The sequence below is a fragment of the Podarcis melisellensis genome (genome assembly GCF_964234715.1).
Source record: "Podarcis melisellensis genome assembly, chromosome: 17".
NCBI classification, from domain to species: Eukaryota; Metazoa; Chordata; class Lepidosauria; order Squamata; family Lacertidae; genus Podarcis; species Podarcis melisellensis.
In genome coordinates this window covers 535,136-561,725 of record NC_138534.1, presented here as the reverse complement: position 1 = coordinate 561,725, position 26,590 = coordinate 535,136, and the positions used below count along the sequence as shown (strand labels likewise).

The 26,590-nt window shown below is 42.2% G+C and overlaps 2 protein-coding genes across 8 annotated transcripts in view; one reads left to right on the top strand and one right to left on the bottom strand.

Moving 5' to 3' along the window:
• The window catches only part of PTPN18 (protein tyrosine phosphatase non-receptor type 18), a 75,519-nt gene extending 74,500 nt beyond the window's left edge, over nucleotides 1–1,019 (bottom strand). Inside the window, exons 1-2 of one of the 2 annotated variants that reach the window (XM_081895236.1) lie at nucleotides 880–1,014; nucleotides 656–716 (exon numbers count right to left, since the gene is read on the bottom strand). The gene's annotated coding sequence lies outside the window, so the exon portion shown is untranslated. Of the gene's footprint in view, nucleotides 1–655; nucleotides 717–879 lie in introns of both variants that reach the window. The other variant, XM_081895235.1, reaches the window with a different exon arrangement.
• Nucleotides 1,020–1,343: 324 nt separating this feature from the next.
• Nucleotides 1,344–25,668, top strand: LOC309360624 (synaptonemal complex central element protein 1-like). 6 transcript variants are annotated; one of them, XM_081895303.1, is made up of 13 exons: nucleotides 1,344–1,474; nucleotides 5,154–5,216; nucleotides 6,749–6,808; nucleotides 7,701–7,775; nucleotides 11,775–11,822; nucleotides 14,314–14,368; nucleotides 16,799–16,888; nucleotides 18,940–19,003; nucleotides 20,484–20,544; nucleotides 22,592–22,706; nucleotides 24,088–24,177; nucleotides 24,798–24,896; nucleotides 25,548–25,668. In XM_081895303.1, exons 1-12 carry the CDS (start codon nucleotides 1,456–1,458, stop codon nucleotides 24,853–24,855), a joined length of 798 nt encoding a protein of 265 aa, XP_081751429.1. In that variant the 5' UTR covers nucleotides 1,344–1,455; the 3' UTR covers nucleotides 24,856–24,896; nucleotides 25,548–25,668. The 6 variants fall into 6 exon arrangements, with proteins under 6 accessions (XP_081751429.1, XP_081751431.1, XP_081751427.1 ...); XM_081895305.1 differs by lacking the exon at nucleotides 24,798–24,896; XM_081895301.1 differs by lacking the exons at nucleotides 24,798–24,896; nucleotides 25,548–25,668 and adding an exon at nucleotides 24,526–24,723.
• Nucleotides 25,669–26,590: the final 922 nt, after the last annotated feature.

Here is a 26,590-nt window from a genome sequence, read left to right as displayed (position 1 = left end):
CTCACTGCGAGAAGTGAAGCTACAAGGAACCAGGCAGAAGGCCTCCTCGGTGGTGGCGCCCGCCCTCTGGAATGCTCTCCCATCAGATGTCAAGGAAATAAACAACCAGCTGACTTTTAGAAGACATCTGAAGGCAGCCCTGTTTAGGGAAGTTTTTAATGTTTGATGTTTTATCGTGTTTTCAATATTCTGTTGGGAGCAGCCCAGAGTGGTTGGGAAAACCCAGCCAGATGGGCAGGGTATAAATAATAAATTATAATTGTTCTTATTATTCTAAAATCAGAAAGAGGCTGCTGTTAGGGATCCAGTGTCTGCTCCGTCAGCTTGTTATTTGGCAAGCTCAGTTCAAGGAGCCAGTGGCTATCCACAATGGCATAAATAATAATAAACAGTTTGTGCCATATCTTCAGCCTAATGCTCCACCGTGGCCTTTAAGAAGCATTCCCCTTTGAGTTCAGATACATCACCTGCGCTCCAAAACAGGTCTGGGCACAATGAGGGGTTTTTTGTGGTGGCTGCCCTTCAGGTGTAGAGCTCTGTCTGCCTAGAGGCCTGTTAAAGTCTGGACATCTGTGTCTTCTGGAAGCAGTGCAATACATTTTAAAATTCAAACTGGCTTTGAGTAGGGATAGAGAGGTAAACTAGAATAACTTACAGCACAATTTCAGCTATGTTTCTTCAGAAGCAAGTCCGACTGAACTCAACAGGGGTTCCACCTAGTAAGAGGGGTTAGGGTTGGTTCCATAGTTCTTTTTCAATGAATCATTTATTGTGTTTGACTAAAAGCCATTACAAATCCAGTTACAAAACCAGCAAATCCAATAAAACCTATTAGGAAAGATCCAGAAATAAACAACTATTTAAATAGTTGACTCTGACCTGCTCAGATCTCTGTTTCACGGTGGTTTCTTCAGCTGTGTAATGAGGCAACGATGTCTTTAGCACTATTGCAGGTGGCCAACTCCTTCCTTTTGCCACCTGTTCACTGATTCTGTACACTTTAGAAAGGTTGGTGGATGGGAGGGTGGCCTGTTCAAATCCTGCCAGCCAGATCACGGTATTTCACATTGGCGGGCTCTCATACCCCTGAGGAATGAGCTGAGCGGTTGAGAATAGCCGGGCTGTGTGGGAAGGTGACATTGAAGGAGCCTAATAGACCCCTGGAGACCTGGGACCAGAGTCACAGTTCCTCCTCTCCTTGTCATGCACATGTTTGAAGCCCATTTCTTGAGAAGTGTATATTTGGGCCTGGTTCTTGCTGGGGTTGCAGAGTCATGGTTGCTGTGAACCCAAAAGTTTGCTTTCCTTTGGGGTGGGACCCCTGAGGCTGGCTGTTTCTGAAGAACAGGGAGAAGCAAAAGGGGCAGTTGAGAAAGGGCGGGCCAAGTCCAAGGTTCTGGAGTGCCAGACCAGGCTGGAAGCAGCGGCTGCTGCAAGAGGAACGAGGGAACCGCGATGGAGGGAAACGATCCAGGTGGGAGAGGCGGCTGTGAAGGAGAACCCAGCACTCCCAAATACTTTGCTAGCTTGAACATGGAGGGGAGAGGGAAGGCAAGGAGATCTCAGAGTCACCTGTGAGAAGAAACAGGAGGGAGGAAAGGATGGGCAGCAAGACCAAAATGCGCTCAAGAATAACTGGCCTGGCCACCCCTTCCATAAAACAGCCCCCACCCCAAAAGCCCCTCCATTGAAAAACATTAAAATGGGGAGAGGGCCTTGACAGGTACCAAGCCGGCTGAGGGACGGAGGAGGCTGCCAGGATCACAGGGACACTTTGTTTGTTTACCACTTTGATTGTAAAAAAAGAAACAAACCCTCAAAACGGTTTACAAAAAGATAAGCCAATATAATCAGAATAAATTTACAACCCTACTTTAAAACATACAAGAGTTGAAATACGAAAGCAGTTTAAAATTACCTCAGCTTTCTAAGTATCCACGTAGGCCTGTCGAAACAGGATTGATTTTAGCAGGTGCTGAAAACCATGTTGGGTATGCCAGAGCTAAATGGTCACATTTCCCTTACAAAGCTCAGCAGCTCTATCAAACCTTCATATTTTTCTCTCCACAAGTGAGTTTTCCTTAAATAAGAAAAAGGGGGAAAGGAAAAGCTTAGGCTTAGTGTTGGGCAATGAGAAGCTGGTTAACACATGGAAATAAACAACCATCATTTCCCTCCTGAGCTCTGGGAAATTGCCCTCTGAATCCTTAAGATTTTGCTCTGCATCCATAAAACTTTATGTGGAGTCTTCCAAACATGTTTTATGTATTAAAAGCAAGAAAAATGGGTGCAAAACATGGCCAGAAAGGCCATCAGCTAAGAGATAAAGGGCAGGTTCCCCTCAAATGTGAAGTACAAACAGCACACTTAAAAAAGAAAGAAAGCATAACAAAAAATATAGAAGAATAAGAACAAAACAGGGTGGAATACAGACCAGCAACATACTTTCTCATTATCTTTACACAGCCCATGGAAAAGTATCTCTTCAACTATGAATAGCATATTTTTTTTGTGAAGAAAAAACAGCTTAGGCTCGGGATGCTTTTTGAAGGGAGAAGCAGCACAGTGTTCAACCTTTCCTTGTCAGTTTCCAAGGAAAATAGACTGAGTGGTTTTTAGCAAAGGCTGACTCTGAGTAGACTCATTGAAATTAATTGACCTAACTAAGAAATGATTATTAATTTCAGTGAGTCTACTCAGAATAAGCCTTTGTTGAATACCACCCACTGTAACCTGCGAGCTAAACATAAACTTGTCAGCTATATGTTCCCACCTGCAGGACACAGCAGCTAGATCTGTACAGATAGCAGCTAAACAGTCTTGGAAGGATATGGAGTTGATAATCCAGCTCTTATGAATATATATCTTACCAAGGAATATACATCCTGTCTTCTAGTGGTGCAATGGATGCAGAAGTAGCTTTCTTTGAATTAGGAAGGCTTATTTTTCAGTGAGGGAGTACAGGATTGCTGCCTAACCCATAATGTATACTCCTTTTAAAACAAAATTATTTATTTATGAAATAAGCAACATAATAAAAGCAGAAAAACAAGAGATTAGCCATCAAAAAATCTGTAAAGATTGGCGGAATCCTAAATATATTTAAAAGCCCAAGTGAGAAGGATATACTTCACTTAACATCTGGAAGAGAACCATGACAGGTGAACCCAAAGGGTGCTCATCAATGGTTCCTCTTCATCCTGGAGAAGAGTGACTAGGGGGTGCCACAGGGTTCTGTCTTGGGCCCGGTCTTATTCAACATCTTTATCAACGACTTGGATGATGGACTCAAGGGCATCCTGATCAAATTTGCAGATGACACCAAACTGGGAGGGGTGGCTAACACCCCAGAGGACAGGATCACACTTCAAAACCACCTTGACAGATTAGAGAACTGGGCCAAAACAAGATGAATTATAACAGGGAGAAATGTAAAGTATTGCACTTGGGCAAAAAAAATGAGAGGCACAATACAAGATGGGTGACACCTGGCTTGAAAGCAGTACATGTGAAAAGGATCTAGGAGTCTTGGTTGACCACAAACTTGACATGAGCCAACAGTGTGACGCGGCAGCTAAAAAAGCCAATGCAATTCTGGGCTGCATCAGTAGGAGTATAGCATCTAGATCAAGGGAAGTAATAGTGCCACTGTATTCTACTCTGGTCAGACCTCACCTGGAGTACTGTGTCTAGTTCTGGGCACCACAGTTCAAGAAGGACACTGACAAACTGGAACGTGTCCAGAGGAGGGCAACCAAAATGGTCAAAGGCCTGGAAACGATGCCTTATGAGGAAGGGCTAAGGGAGCTGGGCATGTTTAGCCTGGAGAAGAGGAGGTTAAGGGGTGATATGATAGCCATGGTCAAATATATAAAAGGATGTCACATAGAGGAGGGAGAAAGGTTGTTTTCTGCTGCTCCAGAGAAGCGGACACGGAGCAATGGATCCAAACTACAAGAAAGAAGATTCCACCTAAACATTAGGAAGAACTTCCTGACAGTAAGAGCTGTTTCGACAGTGGAATTTGCTGCCAAGGAGTGTGGTGGAGTCTCCTTCTTTGGAGGTCTTTAAGCAGAGGCTTGACAACCATGTCAGGAGTGCTCTGATGGTGTTTCCTGCTTGGCAGGGGGTTGGACTCGATGGCCCTTGTGGTCTCTTCCAACTTGATGATTCTATGATTCTATTAAATCTCAGGAGGGAGTTCCACCGTTTGGGCATTTCTCTCGTATCCCACCTGTCTAACCTTGGCAGGTGTTTCACATCTACATTTGTTGTTGTTGTTACAATTGATTTATTAATTGCCTTCTAAACTACTGTCTCAAGGTGATTTGCACATAAAATAATTTAAAACATTTAAAAACACGAAACCAAATATTTTAAAACCAAGACTAAAACCCTAACAAGTGGATAACTGCAGTAACGATTCATTTATCTTGCTATGAAAGAAAGCCTGTCTGAAGAGCTCAGTTGCTGAGAATCTTGGCATTCTAGTAAATTTGAAAACTTGTTATTAGAATTTCTATCACCCTTTCCATGTGCAAAATGCTGTATAGTCTTGTTTTCCTCTTAATAACCATGTGAAAAAAGTTCACTGCTGTTCCCTTTTCAGATGTAGAATTGGGGATGAGAGAATAACTGTTCCATAAAAAGCAAGCTAAAGGGATGTGGGTGGTGATGTGGTCTAAACCACAGAGCCTAGGGCTTGCCGATCGGAAGGTCAGCAGTTCGAATCCCCGCGACGGGGTGAGCTCCCGTTGTTCGGTCCTGGCTCCTGCCTACCTAGCAGTTCAAAAGCACGTCAAGTGCAAGTAGATAAATAGGTACCCCTCCGGCGGGAAGGTAAATGGCGTTTCTGTGCGCTGCTCTGGTTTGCCAGAAGTGGCTTAGTCATGCTGGCCACATGACCCAGAAAAACTGTCTGCAGACAAACGCCAGCTCCCTCGGCTAGTAAAGCGAGATGAGCGTCATTCACAACTGGACTTAACTGTCAGGGGTCCCTTTACATTTACAAAGGAAGCTGCAGAAGGCCTCAGTGGCCCCTGGGTTTTCATGTGGCTGACTTAACATCTTCTTTTGTGACTGACCTTATATGGTGGATGCTGAGTTATGGCAACATCTAGACAATTCTGTGTTTGCTTTTGTTCTCTCTCCAGATCCCTGGGACTTTGCAACGAAAATGGAAGAGATTCTGTCACTTGTGAAACAAATGCAGAATGGTACAGTATTTTGAATCTATACACCAAATGGTTAGAAGGAAATAACCAGGAACTAAGCATCCAAGTAGAGAACGGAGCATGCAGATGATAACAGCAAAGTGTATAAAGGGTTATTGGGAACTGGAACAGTTAATTTTATCTGCTCTTAGTACCAGAAAAGCTGGGAAACACCTTTAAAGGGATGGATTTCTGACTTTTCTTTGTAGTAATTGAGATTTACATTTGTTGATCTAGTCATGTCCAGACCATACATTTAAAGCACTTTTATACCTCTTTAACAGGCATGGCTTTCCTGGGAACTGTTGTTTTCCCCTTGCTAGAGCTACAATTCCCAGCACCCACAACAAGCTACAGTTGCCAGGGTTGCCTGTACCGGGGTCGGCAAGGTTTATCTTGCTTGGGGCGGTTCACTCCTGCCGAGATTGCTCTGTGGGCTGGATCACATCTGTGCAGATGCGATTTCTGGCATCTGTGTCTGTGCAGATGCGATTTCCGGGGCTGTGGAAGTGAGTCTCCACACTGCACTGGTGTAGCGCAGTGTGCGGGGGACTCGCTGAGCGGGCAGCTTGGTTCAGGGGGAGCTCAGGGGCTGTTTAAACGACCTGTGGGCCGCTTGTGGTCCATGGGCTGCAGGTTGCCGACCCCTGGTATACAGTAGTATGTTTCCATCCCTCCAGATGTTTCCATGCCCTCCAGGAGATGAAATACACATTGCATCATTTATTCTGTGCTTCTTGGTGGGGCATAAAAAATATGTGGTTAATATATATACTGTACATAGTGACTTCATTACTCTGTAGAAGTTGGGGTGGACAAACCTGGGGAATCCATTAAAAGAAACGGTGAGTGGTGTGCAGGCCATAAAGAGAGAGAGAGAGAGACAGAGACAGAGACATAGGGTTGGCACTTACACATGGCCAAAAAGAACAATTTCCTAGTGTCCTAATTTCATACACTAATGTATATGTATAAATGGCAATTTATTAAATAATTACTAAGCTTTATATAGAATTACGGTACACCTTGCCATAGTGGGGAAGACTGACCACATGAGCTGTGTCCTGGCTCAGTCTGTTGCCCAGGTTAGAGGGACAACTCTTGGCTGGCAACTTCTAGACCCCTCCTGCTCCCCCTTTTTTTAGTTCTTTCGCTTTAGAAGTTTGATTGGAGAGCCCTTCAAATAGGACTATACCTAGTCGATAGGATACATGACCACCTAGAGGCAGCATGGACTTGACCTGAAGCTGCAAGGGGAGGGAAAAGTGGAAGATGTGAGGGAAAAATGTTTGTGAGGAGGGGGTTTTGGGGAAGGAAGAAAACTGTCCTAACAGAGGCTGCATGAGGAAACATAAAACACAGCATCAAGGCTTGTGAGCTATGTCATGCTGTTCAATATAATCATATGATGATATACAGGAGAATAGTTATAGTGAATTCATACAATTAGGATGTTTTAAAGTAATCACTATTCTGTTAGTAATTAGCATAGTTAAGAATCTGGTTAAAGGTAAGATTTCTTCTCCCTTTTGTAGTGGAAATTCTGGAGCCAAAAGTTGAAGAGCTAGTAAAAAGGATCAATAAACTGCAGCAAGGTAAGAAGAGTGCAAAGAGGTTAGCAATGGTTATGCAGAATCTTTTGCAGAGCAAGGTGTACCCTTCTGCAAAGGATGCCAAGTCAGGCTCCTTTGACTTGAAAAGGCAGGATTTTCTAAGGTGTAGCTCCCAAAGAGAAAATGAAAATGCAAGAGTCCACTAAGTGGCACAAAAGCAGTTTCAGTACTTAAGTATTTCTGAAAGCCTCTGTTTTTGCCTCTCTCTCAATACTGTTTCTGAATGCATGACTCCCATCACCTTTCTGGGCCTGTTCCTGGGGTTGTTATGGTGGTGGTTGCAAGCACCACAGTACCCCCAGCTCCTTCCTTGATGCCTAGTAAGACCCCCTGCTCCATTAAATACAGGCCTCCAGCCACCCTGCCCTCCTCTGTCCCTAGCTTATACCAGTGCTTGCATGACAAACCACACCTGTTTCAATTCCCTCTTCTACTCAACTCTCAAAAGGTTCAGGAATCCTGTCATCTTCTGCATTTGGTGGCCCTAGTTTTGGAGATGAAAAAGTGTTTGTGAAGGAAGGAGTTTTTGAGTGAGTGATTGGTGGGGTGTGTGCTTCAGTGGCTGCTAGTGTGGTTTGGAGACTTTGTAATAATGAATTGTGATAATGAATGAATGATAATAGTAAATTTTATCTTATTTTGGTTTATATTGACTATTATGTTGAGGAGTCAAAGAGGATGATGCCAATTGGGAGGATCTGAGCTCTAGTTGCAGAGGAGGGTGTTCTCTTGTACAAGTGTAAATCCTTTTAACGATGGGACTCCTTAGTGGGATCCAGCCCACTGGTTTTAGTTGTTCTCCATTCATTATTTACTCTTTAGTGCTTATTCTTAATCCTCTGTAGTGTGTATATCTGGATGTGTTTTTTTCCAGCCAAGAAGATATTAAGTGAGGAGCTCTCTGAGGCAAATGAGCATAGCAAGACACTGCAAAGGGAACTGGAAATATGTAGGTAACTTTAGCACCATGTGACAAACATGGACTATATGAAGCATTGAGGGAATGCTCACTGAACTGCTTGACCTGAATAATTCAAGCACTTCTCTTATTCCAATTTGTATTTTAAGTCTTGATTGCGATTCAGTTGCACCATGTAGCTGTTTTTCTGACTATGGACAACACACAGATTTAATCTGAAAGTTTTGCTCTAGACATAAAAGCCCTTTTTCAGAGGAGCACTGGTGTGTGAATTGAGAACAACTCTACTGAAAACAGTGCATTGTATTTCAATAAGCCTCATTCTATACCTAGCAGGATTCTATTCTTTCCCTGGCCACTGGAGCATTAGCACCACCACAATTTAAGAATGGTTGATTACATTTAAAGGGTACTGTGGCTGAGGTTCCAGGTTTTCACTGTTTAGATATGCTGCTCTGCTTCAAATGCATTGTGGGGGGGGGGGGGAGAGAATGCTGGTGACTACTGCTGGCACCAGATTTAATATATAACAGGTTTCTAGTTTTCTCTTCCACCAGCAGCAATATTTAGTCCATGGGTAGGTAAACTTGGGCTGGATCCGGCCCAATTGCCTTCTAAATCTGGCCTGTGGACGGTCTGGGAATCAGCATGTTTTTACATGAGTAGAATGTGTGCTTTTATTTAAAATGCATCTCTGGGTTATTTGTTTGGCATAGGAATTCATTCACTCCCCCCCCCCAAATATAGTCGTCGTCCCCCCCCCCCAAGGTCTGAGGGACAGTGGACTGGCCCCCTGCTGGAAATGTTTGCTGGCCTCTGATTTAGTCAATGGCGGAGTGTAGGTAAATAGCGCACGGGCCAAAGGGGGCGGTGCACGGAGGGAGGCTGCGGTGGCACTGGCACACTCGCCTGCCCCAGTCCTGGAAGTGGGCCAGCTCTCCTCTCTCGGCCGGAGCTTCCTCACTGGCCACAGCCTCTCTCCGCCCCCCGGGTCAGGCTTGGCCTGGGGACAGAGAAACAATGGCCGGGCAGGCCGGGCACTGCAGCCGCTCTCTGCCCCTGGGACTGACCTTGGGTAGGGGGAGCTGCAACGACGCGCCAGGCGTGGGTGGGACACACAGAGGGTGATCAATCTTCACTTTCCGTGCTCTCCAGCCCCCGCTGCCGGCAGGGCGCGAGGTATCCGAGGGGGCACCTGGTTTCCGCCTCCCATATTGTGCACCCTTGGCCACGGCCCCCATACCCATCCACGCTACGCCACTGTATTTAGTAGCTGTGTGTGCTTTAGTGTGTGAGACTTCAGGCAAGTTGATGTCAGGCATTCTTTTAGATATGCCAGTGTTGAGAATAAGCTTACTGAAATTTTGCCCAGGTTGTGCCCAAAGCACCCTATAACTCTAGTTAACACTATTCATAATCTAAGAATATAGAGGTCAAAGGTTATTCTGTGCAAGATCTATATTTTTGCTAGTTCTGTCAAGCTGGGTTTTGGGATGATATATATACATTTTAAAAAGGATGACCAAACCTCTAGCTTAAAGCAAACTACAGCTGAAATTATTGGGGGAAATTCCTGTGTGTGTGTTGTTGTTGTTGTTGCTCCCGCTGCTGCTGCACTCTATTTATTTATACTTTTCAGATTTATACATTTCACTGATTTTACAATCATTTTGACATTTTAAAACTCGACTTCCTTCCCCCTCTTTCTGCTGTTCCTTAAATTTTTAATATCTTCTGCATATCCAAATTAACTTGCTCATTTATTCATCTTTTTAAAATATATACTCTTATGAAACTGCAGATTATTACAATAATCCTGCCAATGTTTCTATTTGTTTACAATTTATCTGTAAATATTCAATAAACCATTTCCATTCTTTTATAAAAAGTTTTTTATCTTTATTTCTTATTCTTCCAGTAAGCTTCACCATTTCTGCATATTCCGTAAGTTTTTGTATCCATTCTTCCTTTGCTGGAACTTCTTCTTTTCATTTTTGGGCAAGTAGCATTCTTGCCACTGTAGTCGCATACATGAATAAGTTTCTATACAGTTTAGGTAGTTATAATTCCCAAGAGAAAAGCTTCTGGGTTTTTTTTTTAACGAACATTATTTTAAACATCCTTTTCATCTCATTATATATCATTTCCCAGTAAGCCTTAACCTTACTACAAGACCACCATATATTATAAAAAGAATCTTCTTTGTCTTTACATTTCCAACACTTATTTGATTGAGATTTATACATTTTTGCCAATTTACTCGGTGTTAGATATGATCGATATTTTCATATAATTTTCTTAAATATGCTGTAAATTTTATATCCATATTCCACAATTGTTCCCATGATTCCATATCTATATTATGACCAATACCTATTGCCCAATGTATCATTGAATATTTTACTTGCTCACCCTTTGTCTCCCATTCCAGTAATATTTTATACATTTTAGATAGCACTTTTACATTCCATTCCAACAGGTCTCTCTCCAGTTGTGATATTAGTTCCCCAAACCCTCGTATCCTGTTTTTCTTAAATTCTTCATTCAAATGATAATTTTCCTGATAATTCCTTAATTTTTTAAAAAATTATACTCTCCCTGTTGTTTTAATAAATTTCTATAAACTGTCTACCCTTCTATCATATTCTTTACCGCTATAGCTTCCAACGGTGAGAGCTAAAGTGGTGTTTTTACCTCTAATAAATTCTTATATTTATCTCAAACTCTATACCATTTCCCCCATAATTATATGTTTTATAAATCCCTTATGAACTTTCACCTTTTCATACCATAAATAAGCATCCCAATCATAAATATTGTCATGACTTTCTAAGTCTAGAATATGTGAATTCTCTAATGTCATCCATTCTTTCAACCAACAAAGACAGGATGCCTCATAGTATAGTCTCATATCTGGCAGGGAAAAACCTCATTCTTTTGCATCTATCAATATTTTATATTTTATTCTCGATTTTGGGGGAAATTCCTCTAAAGCATTTTCTATACTGTTCTATCGGCACTTGTGTTGGGCAGCAAGAATACTCATCGCAAAGTATTGGAAGACACAAGATCTACCCACCTTGGAAGAATGGCAGATGAAGGTGATAGACTATATGGGACTGGCAGAAATGACTGGCAGAATCCGAGACCAGGGAAGAGAGACGGTGGAAGAAGATTGGAAGAAATTTAAGGATTACCTTAGGAAACATTGCAAAATTAATGAATGTTAGAATGACGTTGGTTTAGAAATTAAGTGGTTTTCAGCTGTAATGATTAAGTAAAAAGAAAAGAAAGGCTAAAAATCAAATGAAAAATAAGGGAGAGGATTTGCTGAATTAATAATTAGAAACTGGAATACAGAAAGGGGAGGTATGAGGAGGTCGGGGAAGCAAGTTATAAGAAAATAAGGGATTGAAATTATACTTGTTTTTGTTTGCGTTTTGTTTGTATTATTGTTTTGTTTTTATATAATTTTTGAAACTTTAATAAATATCTTTTTAAAAAAAATATCGGCACTTGTGTTGGGAATAGCAGTAGATTAGAAGTCTGGTAGTTCCTGTGATTTATAGCTGGTTTTTTGAGGCCACTTTCAAAGTATCTACATAAAAAAATTACCAGTAAGTTCTTAAGAACGTAAGAGCCCTGCCAAATCAGACCAAATGCCCATCTAGTCCATCATTGTGTTTGTTTTATTTATTTAAAACATTTCTAATTCTATTTATTTATCCTGCTATTTATTGCAAAAAGCATTTATATAGCAGATAAAAGTGAAATTCATATATTGAACATAAAAACAACAGAAAAAATAAAGGAGCAAATGAGAGAAACTAGTCCAGGCCTCTTTGTGGGCTATGTCGCATTGTGATTTTTTTTAATGACCTATGTGGATGTAGTATTTTATTACAGCTTTTTATTGTTAATTTTTTTTTTTACTAGGTATGCATTATTTGGGAACTTTGAGTGAATGGCTGATTATGTTATTAATAAAGAAACAAGGTAGCAGCTAAATGACCTCTTTTCCTTTTTCAGTAAATGCTGAGAAATCAAGCCTTGAGGAAATATGGAGTGAAATGAAAGGTGACAGCAAAAAGGGGAGTTTTTTGGGGGGGTCTTCAGCACAATCAAGTTTTAGCACACTTCCAAAGCATCTCTGCTATTTTTGCAGGGACAGAGTCCATTTTCTCAGTACTGGGTCTGATTATATATCCTTTATCTGAGTAAATATGAAAACTTTCCCTTAGGTAGTCCATATAACTGTATTACTATTACTTTAACTGCAGTGTGTAATGTGCCTTCAAGAATGACATAAATACCTATTGGATATTATCTAAGGTATCATTAGTGAAGATCAGGGGATGTCAGTGAACTACCCTAAGTACCACGGCGCCTGCCAGTATTTTGTATGGCAGCTGCAAAGGGTCTCAGTAAACATCCCTCAGAAATCTACAATACAATTGGCTCTTCCTGCTCAGTTCTTGTGTACACTGGCTCAGCCTCTCCCACATTGAACACATTCCCTTAAGTATGTCAGCATTTCATGGGATGCCAGGACTGGACATCCACCCATCATCTGTTCTGAACAGAGGAGTGGTGCAAAGAACTCCCTGTAAGGAAGGCAATGATGACTGATGTAGATGCTTCCCACAACGGATAGGGAGGCTAATGTCCACACTATTTTGTAGGAAATACATTAACTGTGACTGGTGTACACTTCTTAAATTTTTTATTGTTACATGCCACCCCAACCTCTGAGCAGTGCAAGATTCCAGGGGGGCAGGTGCTTACTCAGGGTCCACAACTCCCTTAACCTACTACATTCTTTCTGTGGCACCCCAATAGAGCTCAGGAGCCCAGTTATGTCACCTACAGAGTCAGCAGCCCCTCACCCTTTTTGGAACACCCTCCCTTAGCTTCCTCTCCTCTCCTCTCCTCTCCTCTCCCCTCTCCTCTTCTTGGGAGTCCTCTGGGCAGTTGCTATCACCGTCCCTGGTCTCTGAGCTGCTCACCCCTCCCCCACGCCAAAGAGAGGTGCCTCCCAGAAGCACCCCTCGCCTGTGGAGCTTATAGCCAGGGCTGCTGTAATAAACAGCTGTGCAAGCCTTTGGGAGGCAGAGACATGACAGGGCATCAGAGGAGGGAGGGAAGGAAAGAGGGACAGAGGCCAGTGTTGCCTGCAGCACCCAGACCATCATTCAAAGCACCCCAGGGTGCCACGGCACACTGGTTGAAAACTGGCTTCTTTGATTCTTGATTCTCCCATCACCACAGCAGCCTTGGATCAAAAACATCACCAGCCATGGCTCAGCCTCCCTCCAGATTCTTGTAGTCTTACAGACTGCAACTATTTTTTTGTCATGGACTGGCTGCATGAGGAGTGGTTGGAGGCTCCAGCTGGAGAATCCTCTAGGGAAGCCTCAGAAGAGGAAGGCTCAGGCAGGACATTGAAGACAAGTCAGGATGAAGAGGGGAGGCAGAATCATTGGATACTGAACAAGCAACAGGCTTGATTGAGAGAGATGTAGGACAGGCAGCTGGAAAGGAGGTGGGGGTTGAGGCTGCAACAAATTCCTAGGATCGGGCTGGTCCTACTGTATTCAGCTCCCCTCCTCCCTTGTCTCCAAGGGCACAGAGGGTCTTGCATGCAGAACAACAATGGGCCCAGAGGTTGCAGGGCCCCCTCCCTAACAGAGTTTAAGATTACTGGGGAATCAGGTGGACGGGGAGGAGGCTTAAGCGGAAATAGGAGGCAGAGATCATCAGTTCTGGAAACTGCTATACTGGGGCAAGTCTTGCCCGTAGGTTTCTGTTTGTATTTTGTTTCCTTGAATAAAAAAATCAACTTTTCTGCTTGTCTCAGAGTCTCTGTGCTTACCTACAGCTGAACCAGCCCTGACATTTTCCTCCAGCTCACATCATCTCCAAATGCAATCCTAAACTCAACTCTGCTTTGTCCCTGCTAACTATCTCAGAGCCCAGGGTGGCACAGAGTTTGCTTTCTTGATGTCCCCATCTCCCTATCTTTATCTTTGTTTTCCAGCTTTGTTAAAGGCCCATCTCTCAGGCAATATCCTGAACATGAGTAGCTGAATCCAGCTATTAAGAGTATGACTTCCAGTTTAACTCTCCAAGCATTGATTAAATTTTAACACTTAGTAAATTCAGGACTTACGGGTGTCTGGCACCCACAAACTAATAACAGTATGTTGGGTTCAACATAGCTACTCCTTCAGATTATTTCTCCTATGAGGAAGGATTGAGGCAGAACTAGTAGCTTCAAAGAGCTGTGTCAGTCAAATATAGGGATTAGCAATTAGAATCTCCAATTGGACTTTCCTTCATCCACTCCTTGAAATGCTTCTATGAAACTATAATGCTTGTCATTAATTTAAAAGCGAGTTGCTGCTGAGAATAGTCTTTTTGACAAGATACACAATTTTTTTCTTCTCTTTGGACACTAAGAATATTGATGTCAGTTGAAAGTTAGAGAACATGTATATATGGTCATGATAGAAATATACATAAAAAGAGTAACCAGAGTTCTAAACACTAGTATTCATCTTCCCTGTAGGGACACGACAAATTGTACAGCTGCACTGTGAAGAGACAGAAACAGAGATGCAGAGGTGAGCTGTGGTTCAACTGGGTTAGAATGAGACATCAGTCTTATTTCTGTGGTTTATCTTTATTTTGTGTGTCAGATTTCTTAATGTTTTCCTTTTATATCCCCTCCTCCACCCCCCTGGAATTCTTCATAAACCTACTGATGTAAATAGAAACTGGGAGGAAATAAAATTAAAATACTGAAGGGTATATATGTAAAGGAAAGAAGAATACATCAAAACTTTAAAGTTGCAGTTCTAATCAGAAGGATCCATCGCCTCACTCCAGACAAGCCACAAGATATTACTAAGGTTTGCTCTGAGTGAGACAAGCTCATGTTCAAAATATGTGCTAAGCCAAACCATGGCTTAGCCCCAGGTAGCACGATGGCACGGAAGGAGTACAGCAACCATGATTTCTCCAGGAACCTGCACATGCACATCTGTGCTAAGCCATAGTTTGGCTTAGTGTTCTGTGAGAACTGTGTCAGTAAGTATTCTGACAGCCTGATCCTATGCATATTTAACCAGAACTTAAGTTAAAACCAAGATGTTGACAAATAACTTGGCTGAAGATTTAAGAACCCAGTTAGAGTTGCAAACAGGAATCAAGGTGGTGAAAAAGGTGAAATATCTGGGTATCTGGGTCTCCATGAAAAACATAAATTTAGTAGAAGATAACTATACTAGGACTTGGAGAGAGATTAAAAAAGACTTAGATACCTGGAGTAGGATAAAACTCTCCTGGTCTGGAAGAATGGCCGCAATTAAGATGAGTATTCTTCCAAGACTGCTGTTTTTATTTCAGAACATCCTGGTGATTAGAGGTACGACAATGTTTAAAGATTGGTAGAAAACCCTTTCCAGATTTATTTGGCAGGGCAAAAGAGCAATAATTAAATTTAAACTACTTACAGATTGAAGAGATAGAGGAGGGCTTGCCGTCCCGAACTTGAAACTATACTATGAGGCCTCGTGCTTGTGTTGGATCAAAGAATGGATCGTTTTGAAAAACACAGATTTGTTAGATTTAGAGGGATTTAACACCAGATTTGGTTGGCACGCATATCTATGGCACAAAAAATAGAGGGTACACAAAGGCTTCTCTAACCATATCATCAGAGGAGCGTTGCTTAAGGTATGGGACAGAAATAAAAGATTTATAGAAAAAGACACCCCCTGGTGGTTATCACCTATTGATATTTTAACAATCAAAAAATTAAACATGGAAAGTCAAAGATGGACCTATGAAGACCTCCTGGCAAGATCAGATAAAGGATGGAAAATCAGAACATATGAAGATTTAAAGGATAAATTAACGGGTTGGCTACAATTTCACCAAATTAATGCCTTATGGAACGAACATAAAAAAACAGGGATGAATGAGGAAAAGTCCAGATACCAGGTGGAAATACTAGAAGGTAATTCCAAACGCTTATCCAAAATGTATAATCAATTATTAGATTGGGATACTAAGGATGAAGAGATCAAGGAAGTTATGGTCAAATGGGCCATAGATCTTGGATACAACCTAGATTATGATAGGTGGGTGAAACTATGGAATAAGGATATGAAGTTCACAGCATGTGTTGGACTCCGAGAAAATATGGAAAAAATGATGTACCGATGGTACATCACCCCTGTGAAATTGGAAAAAATGTATAAGACCGGGGACAAAACATGCTGGAAATGCAAAACAAAAGAGGGTGATTTCCACCACATGTGGTGGGCTTGTGAAGAAGTGAAAAGGTTTTGGGGACTTATTTATGATGAATTTAAAAAAAAATTGAAATATACTTTCCCCCCAAAACCCGAAACCTTCCTCCTAGGAATGGTCGGAGAGGAGATCAAGAAAGAAGACCAAATAATGTTCCAATACGCAACGGTAGCCGCCAGGATACTGCTAGTGCAAAATTGGAAAACCCCTAATATCCCAACTGCTAGAAAATGGCAAATTAAGTTATTCGAATATATAGAATTAGCAAAGATGACACAAAAAATCAGGCATCAAAAAAATGTAAAAGTTATTAATGATTGGAACAAATTCATAACATACATAGAAGCAAATTTAGGAAATATTAAAATCACATTAGGTGCAACATAAAGCCTGCGATGTATAGAGAGAGGTTGTAAAAAGATACCGCAGAAAGGTATTGTGGTTATATAGCCCAAAACCGAGATGGAGGGAAGTCAATCAATGTTACGTTATAAATTGATGTTGGCTTTGTTTTCCGTTTGTTTTCTTTTTTTATGGGTTGCTTTGTCCTTTTTCTTTTTCTTTTTCTTTGTTGTTTGTTTGTATGTTTTTGTTCCTTCACTCTGTATGTTTTTGTTTTTTAAAAAAGAACTTAATAAAAAGAATTTTTAAAAAAAGAACTTAAGTTCCACTGTGCTCATCAAATTTTTTTAAAGAGTAAGCCCAATTCTACATCTCAGCTTTATCTTGTTTATCAGGCAGCAGAAAATGAACCTAGAGCGCAAGCAGCGAATTGAAGAACTCACAGCCAAGATCCAAGAAGAGAGAGTAAAGCAAAGAGACCAGAGGTAATTATAGAATCTGGTCACAAGAGTTTTGGGTTATACTTTATTCCAATTTCAATTAATTGCAATATGTATTATTTTAGCAAGAGTGCCATAAATTTCAGTTTCTGTAGAATAAAGTTGCAATGCTTGTGGGCTGGTAGGTATTGCTGGTAGGTTTAGGACTGATAAAAAAGTACCACTTTGTTCATGTGATGACTCGATTAGAGAGAAAGTTTTGGCCTGGGATGGGGAATATGCATGTAATAAATTATGAAACAATAGGATAGAAGAGGCCTAACAGGCCAGACCCAATAGGCTGGGTGAAATCCTGACACAGTCCTTTACACAGTGAATGGATTACACTTGTAATCAATTACAAGAGGTAGTGATGGCCTCTAGCTTAAATAGCTATAAAAAGGGAGTAGCCAAATTTATACAGGACAGTCTAGCAATTGCTATTAGCCATGGCAATGACTATGCTAGATCAATGTCTTGCCTCAGTAATGGACTGGGTGATAATAAACTGAAGCATAAGCTAGACAAGACAAAGGCACAGTTAGTAGGTGGTTCCCTAGACTGGATGGATGGGATGTGGTCTCTGGATGAGGCTGAAGCAGGTATGTGGCTTGGGGTGCTTCTTGATCTGCTGTTGATGTTTCAGGCTCAAATGGTCTGGACAATGCAGAGTGCCTTCCATCAGTTTCAACTGAGCCTCTTGGGCTTGCCGGTCAGCGGTTCGAATCCCCGCGATGGGATGAGCTCCTGTTGCTTGGTCCCAGCTCCTGCCAACCTAGCAGTTCAAAAGCACCCCAAAAAGTGCAAGTAGATAAATAGGTACCGCTCTGGTGGGAAGGTAAACAGCGTTTCCGTGCGCTGCTCTGGTTTCAGTGTTGCGTTGCACCAGAAGCGGCTTAACTGTCTGTGGACAAACACTAGCTCCCTCGGAATGTAAAGCAAGATGAGCACCGCAACCCCAGAGTTGCTGTGACTGGACTTAACTGTCATGGGTCCTTTATCTTCTTTTTTTTTTTTTTTTACCCCTATGATGACAGGGAAAGCCCAACTTCTGTTGTCTACACTCTGGCAACCTCCAGGTTGGACTACTGCAATGTGTTACGTATGGGGCTGCCTTTGAAGATGGTTCAGAAACTGCAGCTGGTGCAGAATTTGGCAGCCAGGTTGCTACTGGGGCAGGACTGTCTCAACATATAACACCAATTCTAGCATGGTTCCACTGGCTGCTAGTGAGTGGATTCAATTTAAAGTGTAGTTTGAACCTATAAAACTGTATGTGACTCAGGACTTCAAGGACTGCCTCTCCCCGCGTAAATCAGTGTAACCTGAGGCCCTTCTTCATCTGACCCCTCCCCGGGAGGTCTAGATTGCAACATGAGAATTGGGCTTTTCAATAGTGGCCTCCTGCTTGTGAAATGCTCTTCCCTGAGAGAGCACCATCTTTTTCTTTTGTAGGGGCCAGGCAAATACTTTCCTCTTTACCCAGGTTTTCGAAGGGTTTCAGGCATTAATTTATAAGCGTTTCAGGCATCTGCAACCTCTTTTGGTGGTATGGGATCTATCAGACCTGTCTCTTATCCATATAAAATAAAAACATTCCTTCCAGTAGCACCTTAGAGACCAACTAAGTTAGTTATTGGTATGAGCTTTCGTGTGCATGCACACTTTTCTTCAGATACCACTCTTATCCATATAGATATGTTTTTAGGCTTTATTGGTTGTGTTTTAGTTTTCAAGTCTCTTTGTGAGAAAAACAGGTAAGAAATATAATTAATAAAACAACAACAATATTCAACCTCCATATTCAGGACAGTATAATTCTGATTATCAAGTGTGGGGAGGGGGAAGAGGGAGATAGCTACTTGCTCTGCTTATGAGCTTTCTTTCAAGGTCATCTGAACGGTGCTTCTTGAATACTGAGTTCTGGGCTAGATGACCCCTTAGTGTGATCTAGCATAGGCAATTTTTAGGTTCCTCTCTTTAGGAAAGTTCCGTTCTCACCATTAACAGTTTTACTATGTTCTATCTTGTCCTATTTTTATTTTTCATGCCTTCAGACTGGAGTTTGAGCACCTACTTAATGAGCTGATGGAGAAGCACAAGAGTCTCTGGGAGCTTTACGTAAGGGCTAGGTTTTTGTCTTTACCATGAACTCAACTACTATAAAGCCACTGCAGGATAAGTGACCTTCAGAAATGTTCATGTCCAAGTGACAATATGTGAATATAGTAGAAACTGAGAGTTGAGAGTCACTATATTCTGCCTTTAACTTTGGAAACAGAGTAACATCAAATGAACTTGAAACATTTGTGAACACCTGGAAATGGAGACTGTTGTATTCTATGCCTTGATTCAGAAATGTGCTAGAATATGGAAGTGCTGAGCAGCAAGGATGGGAGATGGGGACTTTAGCTTTCTTTTGATAGATGAAATGTATGAATGGAAAGATACTCTGTTTGGAGCAGTTCAGTACATTGGAAATAAAAGCTGTATTGGGGGTGGAAGGAACATGGGAAGAAGTTTTATTTGTTCACAGATTGGTTCTAGTTACTCTAGTGAACCACATTCATGCCTTAGCCTTGCTTTCCACAAACTGCACACCTGTGTCCACTGGCACTTCAGAAGATGTCTCTCTGTAGCTTCCAAAAGCATGGTCAGCTTGCATCATGTAGGATGAGGCAACATAAGATGTCAGACTGAAATGGGCTGAGCTGTTGCCCCCTGAGCTCCAATGACACATGGAGCTAGCCTTTTGCCACTATAACTGTAATGAAGTGTGTGAAAGCTACTCTTGGTACACACTGATAGGATTATTGGATAGCTTATTGGTTGCTCTAGAGCAGCAAAAACCTACAGAGATGGAACCATTAGCCCTATTCAGGTGTTTTGTACCTATTACACAGGTGGTACTGTGGTCTAAACCACCAAGTGTCTTGGGCTTGCCAATCATAAGGTTGGCAGAAGGTAAATGGTGTTTCCGTGCACTCTAGCTTCCATCACAGTGTCCCATTGCACCAGAAGTGGTTTAGTCATGCTGATCACATGACCCAGAAAGCTGTCTATGGAAAAATGCTGGCTGTCTTGGCCTGAAAGCAGAAATGAGAGCCACACCCCATAGTTGAATCTGACTGGACTTTACTGTCCTGGGGTCCTTTACCTTTTTTACTACTACTACTACTATTAATAATTTTATTATTTCTACCCCGTCCATCTGGCTTGGGATATAAGGGGCTTGTATCATGAGCAGTAAGCAAAGCAGTCAAACCAGCTTCTCCTTCTTGATAACTGTACCACTCCCATCAAGTGTATATGTTTATGTTTCTTTGGCTGCTTCCACGAAACAGCCATTTGGACTTTAAGTGGCCATGCCTACTTCCAATACTGGGTAGCATTCCAGCTGTCTTAAAATTGCTTCTAAACATGTATAATAGGACATTTTTTTACAAACATGCAGATGAGTTTTCATGAAGCTTCAACAGAAATTCACAAACTAATGTGGAAGATTGAACTTAAGACTGGAAGAATAAGAAATGGAGAGAGACCAAAACAGGCAGATTTGCCCCTCATTTCTCTCCCTTGAATTCTGTTTGCTGTGTTTCAGGCTAGGGAGAAACCAGCAGTGGCTGACATAAGAGAGAAGAAGGAGTGTTTGCTCAGTGAAGGTGAGAGTCTGTGGCTTTTTGGACACATTCTATGAGAATTCATGAAGCTAAAAGTTATCTTAAACATAATTGTTCTACAATATTACTTACTTGTATGCCATCCAAACCCTTTTGATTCCTCCTCGATTTCCTTGGATAGCATGGCAACTGTATTTGTGTGTGCTGTGCAGAATGTGGGCTAACCATTTTTAATGATACTTAACTGGAAGTGTCTGTGAAATCATTAGTGTGAGAAGTGACAGAGCTCCTCACTTCTTCCCATATCAAAACCATTTTGTGATCTTAATAAAAATATAAATTCATTCAGAGGCCAAGCATTCAAGTGTAGCATTCAAATATGGGCCTACTTATTGCTAAAAGGGTAGAAAACTGGCAAAGCTACCCCTGTCCACCTCTTTTTATACTTAAAAGTAAAATTAAAAACAGAAGTTTTGAAAACAATAAACTCCCTATCTGCTGTATGCAGCAGTTTCTAGTCCCAGATTGGATTAGACTGGAGTGCAGTTTCTCCTAAAACTGAACTACCGTATTTTTCACACCATAGGGCGCACCGGACCATAGGGCACACCCAGTTTTTAGGGGGGGAAATCAAGAAAAAAATATTTTCCCCCAGGCCCAAAGAGCAGCGTACAGGCTGCACACAACCTCTCCCTGCCGGAGGGGTTGCGCGCGGCTATGGCACAAGCCTGCATTCGCTCCATAGGACGCACATACATTTCCCCTCAATTTTTGGAGGGGAAAAACTGCGTCCAATGGAGCGAAAAATGCGGTAATTAAACGGAGAGGCATACACCCCCCCCCCAAGGTACATCAGTTTACACACATGATCTCCCTGGAGAAGCAGCAGAGGCTATGGTTGTGGTGGCAGGAGTGCTTTAAAGAGAAAGTGAAGTTCCCTGTTCGGGAGTGGAAGAAAGCTACGCATTACTTGGGAAACAGATCCCATGTAACTAGTACTGAATAAGACTGTACTAGTGCAGTATTACAAAAATATATATCAAAAAACACTTCTTCTGTTGGTGTCTGGAAGTACAGTGGTACCTTGAGTTACAGATGTTGTAAACAAAAATTGCCCTTTTCCCTTATGGGGTATCCAAGAGCCTATATAGAGTCCTTACGTAGGTTCCCTATTGGTAGGAGAAAATAACAGAGGCCAACCAGAGAATACTGAGAAGCAAAGCAGCTAGTAAGCTTGATCTTTATTGATCTGTTGCAACAGGGTGCTCCCCTCACCGGCAGGAGAGAGGAAGGACCCAGAAAAATGGAATGCAAGGCCTTATAAAGACTTTTGAAATTCCCATCCTGTAGATCAGGACCACCCCCAGAAACATCATACATACATCACAGAAGGGGTGTAACCTAAGACCACCCCTCGTATATATCATACCTACATCACAAAAAGGTGGTCTAAAACAGAAAATTTGAATGTGTTTTTCTCCTGTCCTTGTTTATCTCCTGTCTGGCAGGTTACTTGATTGGATTGCCTGGGTACCCTGGCCAGTCCTTTGTAATGATAAATATTTAGTTCCTGGGCCATGTCACAGGCTCACACCCTATTCAAACACAGACATACCCTTAAGACAGGATTTGTGAAGGAAAAGACAATGGGAAGGCTTTTCCACTTTGACCTTGCAGAGAAAACATTTGCTCAGTTTAGGAACCAAAATGGCTTCAGGTCGGTCTTCTTGTGCTGATCTATGTACGTGCTGTTATGAACATTACCATATATCTAAGACCTCAAAATTCCTATCACACAGACTTCAGGTTACAGACACTTCAGGTTGCAGACTCTGCTAACCCAGAAATAGTACCTTGGGTTAAGAACTTTGCTACAGGATGAAAACAGAAATCGCACAGTGGCAGCGCAGCAGCAGGCCCCATTAGCTAAAGTAGTACCTCAGGTTAAGAACAGTTTCAGGTTAAGAACGGACCTCCAGAACGAATTAAGTTCTTAACCCAAGATACCACTGTACCCTCATTTTTTGAGATAAAATGGACTTATTTACTTTGATATGCCTTCAAAAATCCCTGTATAATATTTCCTCAGAGAAAATGATCCAGGAGAAACTGGCCCATGCCCAAGATGAATTAGATTTGATTAGCCAGTCGGTCTTCATTAAGGAGAGGGAGTTCCTGAAGAGCCAGGAGGCTGCAACAGCCTTGTGAGTATAGGCTAACCTGGACCCTCCTTTAGTGTAAATCTGATTAAAACTCAGTTAACCATGTGCAATTTTTTAAAGGTATAAACGATCAATTTGCAAAGTGTGCTAAAGTAGGAAGGAAACAATCTTTTTAAAAAAACCAAATATGCATGAACCACAGGTGCACCTCGCCCAGAAAGCAAGCCATGCCCTCATAAATGTGGCTCAGTAAGCTAGTAATAAGGGATGTGTGTGACGCTGTGGGTTAAACCACAGAGCCTAGGACTTGCTGATCAGAAGGTCGGCGGTTCGAATCCCCACAATGAGGTGAGCTCCCATTGCTCGGTCCCTGCTCCTGGCCAACCTAGCAGTTCGAAAGCATGTCCAAGTGCAACTAGATAAATAGGTACCGCTCCGGCGGGAAGGTAAATGGCGTTTCCGTGTGCTGCTCTGGTTCACCAGAAGCGGCTTAGTCATGCTGGCCACATGACCCGGAAGCTGTACGCTGGCTTCCTCGGCCAGTAAAGCGAGCTGAGCGCCGCAACCTCAGAGTCGGTCATGACTAGACCTAATGGTCAGGGGTCCTTTACCTTTTAAGCTAGTAATAATTCACCTGATTCAGTGATTTTCAAACATTCAAGCTAGGAGCCCTTTCCACAACAACTTGACTGTGAAAAACTCCCTGCACGTTATAGAATATTCTGGGGAAATGTTGGTAGTGAATCACAAGTCAAATCCAAATAGTATGCATTGCAACATATACATAGTCTCTTGTTCATTTCAGTGGGGCTTCCCCAAAAGAACATGGTAGATTGTGCTCACTTAAACACATTTCCATGTCTTGTTTTCCTTACCAGTTTTCCTTACCAGTATAGAAATGTAGTTCAACTTTTGTATATATATATTGTAACTTGGTAGGTTTGTAGTAACTAAGCCAGGGAGAAGGCATGAAAGAGGGTAGCCTGAGTCCTATGTCAGATTAAGAGCCAGAGGTTCTCCTGTTCTTGCTTAGGAATGCCTCAATGCTTAACTGCCTTTGCCACTTAGAAAGCAAGGTCATTGAGATTTGGCGGTGCCATTTCCCCATCTGCAAGTGGAGCTAATGTGGCAAAGGACCCATACCCAAATGAAGGTAAGATGTCTTAAGTACTGAGTGCAAACTTAAGGCATGCTGCGAATGAAAAATTATGCCTGCAGGTCAGAGATGCCCCACTGCAGGTCTAATAACTTGACTTCAATTTACAGAGAATAAATAGGAGTATAAATGAATTATAAATAGAAGACTTTCCTATGTGAGTTGGGTTTGTGGAAGACACCTGCTTCTTGCCCAGTTTTTTGTGCAGAAGTTAGACAAGTGGATCCCTGGGAGCTGGGCATCTGATTGCCTTCCTTTAATTTCCAGGAAGTTATTTCAAGAGGAAAAGAAGGCAGCAAAAGAATACCTTGAAGCAGTCTCTAAGTACCATTCTGATCTGAAGCAAAGATGTAGCAGGTGAGCAGAAGGATGGGAGTGAACCGAGGGTTCTAGTTCTGGGATTCAGCTCTGGAGATTCTAGGCCAGGAGACTGGAATCTAGGGTGTTAGCTTAATCCTCTGTCCTTGGAACATAATGCTTGATTTTTAAAAAAGGATTTTGCTATCAGATGCAATACAAACTCTAGGCTCTATACCTTATTTGTGTAAATATTGGGAATCTAAAAGGATCTGTGCAAAACTCAATGTTGAAGGATTCTATATATTTCTCTCCTGGCTTTTCTGATGTGATTCTTCTTATCTCTTGTTCTGATGGCTCTTTGTATCTGGGGAAATGCTGTGCGCTGCTTCTTCCATATTACTGCAGTTTCCACTCTTTGGAAAGTGACACCTGTGACTCCATTCACTATGCCTCTTTGAATCTCTATGCTCCCAGTTACATTGATTCATTCCACAGCCTCGGAATGATCCCAACAAGATGTGGCTGTAGTCTGTAGCTTATCACTTTTTCAGATATGGTAAGTTACTGAAGCACTCTAATCTGTTTTATTTCTTCCTAAGAAAGAATGAACCAAAACACATAGGGTACCCATCATATCTCAGATTTTGAGGCCGGGTATCCTGTTTTTCTTCTTTCAGATTAAAAACAGAACTGGAACAGATGGAGATGGAGGATAGTAGCACCAGTGAGAATTAGCTTAAGATGCTGAGTGCTGCAGCAGAGGATACAGAGTACAGGTTAATTTTTATGGAGTCTTTAAGGCTGTTACTTTAAGGCTGGTTAGGACACTTCCCCATAGGAAGTTGTATGTAAAGCAGAGGCAAACTCTATTGGGAGTAGGGAGCAAGTCTGGCACTCTGAAATAAAACCAGATGAGAGAACAGATTATGAAAGGAGCAAAAGAGAAAACCAAGCAAATTAAAGGCTTGAGTTGACTCTGAAATATCAAAGTGGATCATGTGTGAGCTTCTAGTGATTGCAAACCAGCAAGAAATTGGTGGGATGTAGAAACTAAAAGATGTGGGTTTATTGGTCAAAGTGGATTATAGGAAATACAGTGGTACCTCTGGTTACTAACTTAATTTGTTCCGGAGGTCCGTTCTCAAGCCGAAACTGTTCTTAACATGAGGTCCGTGCTGCTGGCATGTGACTTCCGCTCGCATCCTGGGGCAAAGTTCACAACTAGGGGCATCTACTTCCGGGTCAGCGGAGCTCGTTACTTGAAGCATTCGTAAGGAGGGTGGTACGTAAAATGAGGTTTCACTGTAAGGTTGTTCTTAGGCAAGACTTAGTTTACTAAACAGTGCAACGCTTCTCACAACACAGAAAGACATGCTATAAGAATTTTAGAGATAATTCTCTCATTTCATCCTCCCATCCCATGGCAGGTACATGCGAGTGGAAGTTTGCTTTTAGTAGCAAGAAAAATGATAACCCCCTGAGGAATGTTGGTACCTTGCTTCACCGTCAACATTTGCAAGGCATTTGTTAATAAAGTAGTTTGATGGATTCTTTGTTTAGTTCTTAATGTTCATTGCTGCAAAGATGCTTCAGCTGCAATCTCCATTTAAAAGAACTGGTCTACAGTGGTGGGAAGGGATCCGAAAGAATGGGTTGTCCCTCCCACTCACTCTTTTAGGCAGGATTATGTAAATTAAGCATGTTTACCTGGGACGCGGGTGGCGCTGTGGGTAAAAGCCTCAGCGCCTAGGGCTTGCCGATCGAAAGGTCGGCGGTTTGAATCCCCGCGGCAGGGTGTGCTCCCGTTGCTCGTTCCCAGCACCTGCCAACCTAGCAGTTCGAAAGCACCCTCGAGTGCAAGTAGATAAATAGGGACCGCTTACTGGCGGGAAGGTAAACGGCGTTTCCGTGTGCTGCGCTGGCTCGCCAGATGCAGCTTTGTCACGCTGGCCATGTGACCCGGAAGTGTCTCCGGACAGCGCTGGCCCTCGGCCTCTTAAGTGAGATGGGCGCACAACCCTAGAGTCTGTCAAGACTGGCCCGTACGGGCAGGGGTACCTTTACCTTTAGCCGTGTTGGTCTGCTGTAGTCGAAACAAAATAAGAAAATTCCTTCCAGTAGCACCTTAGAGACCAACTAAGTATGTTATTGGTATGAGCTTTCGTGTGCACAAAGAAGTGTGCATGCACACGAAAGCTCATACCAATAACAAACTTAGTTGGTGTCTACGGTGCTACTGGAAGGGATATTTTTATTTTGTTGTCCTTGTTGGCATAGGAGTGCCAACCATTTGATTTACTTCCAATGTTTTCTGGGATGTGTCTCTGACCTGTGGAACAAGGGAGAGAGATGCCATCAGAGTGGGATCTTCCAAAAAGCAGGATTTTCTGATTGCAATGTTAAACCTACATGTGTAGGGTCTGTACAGAATATGCTAGGGTAATCCTGCTTCTCATCTGCATGTGTTCAG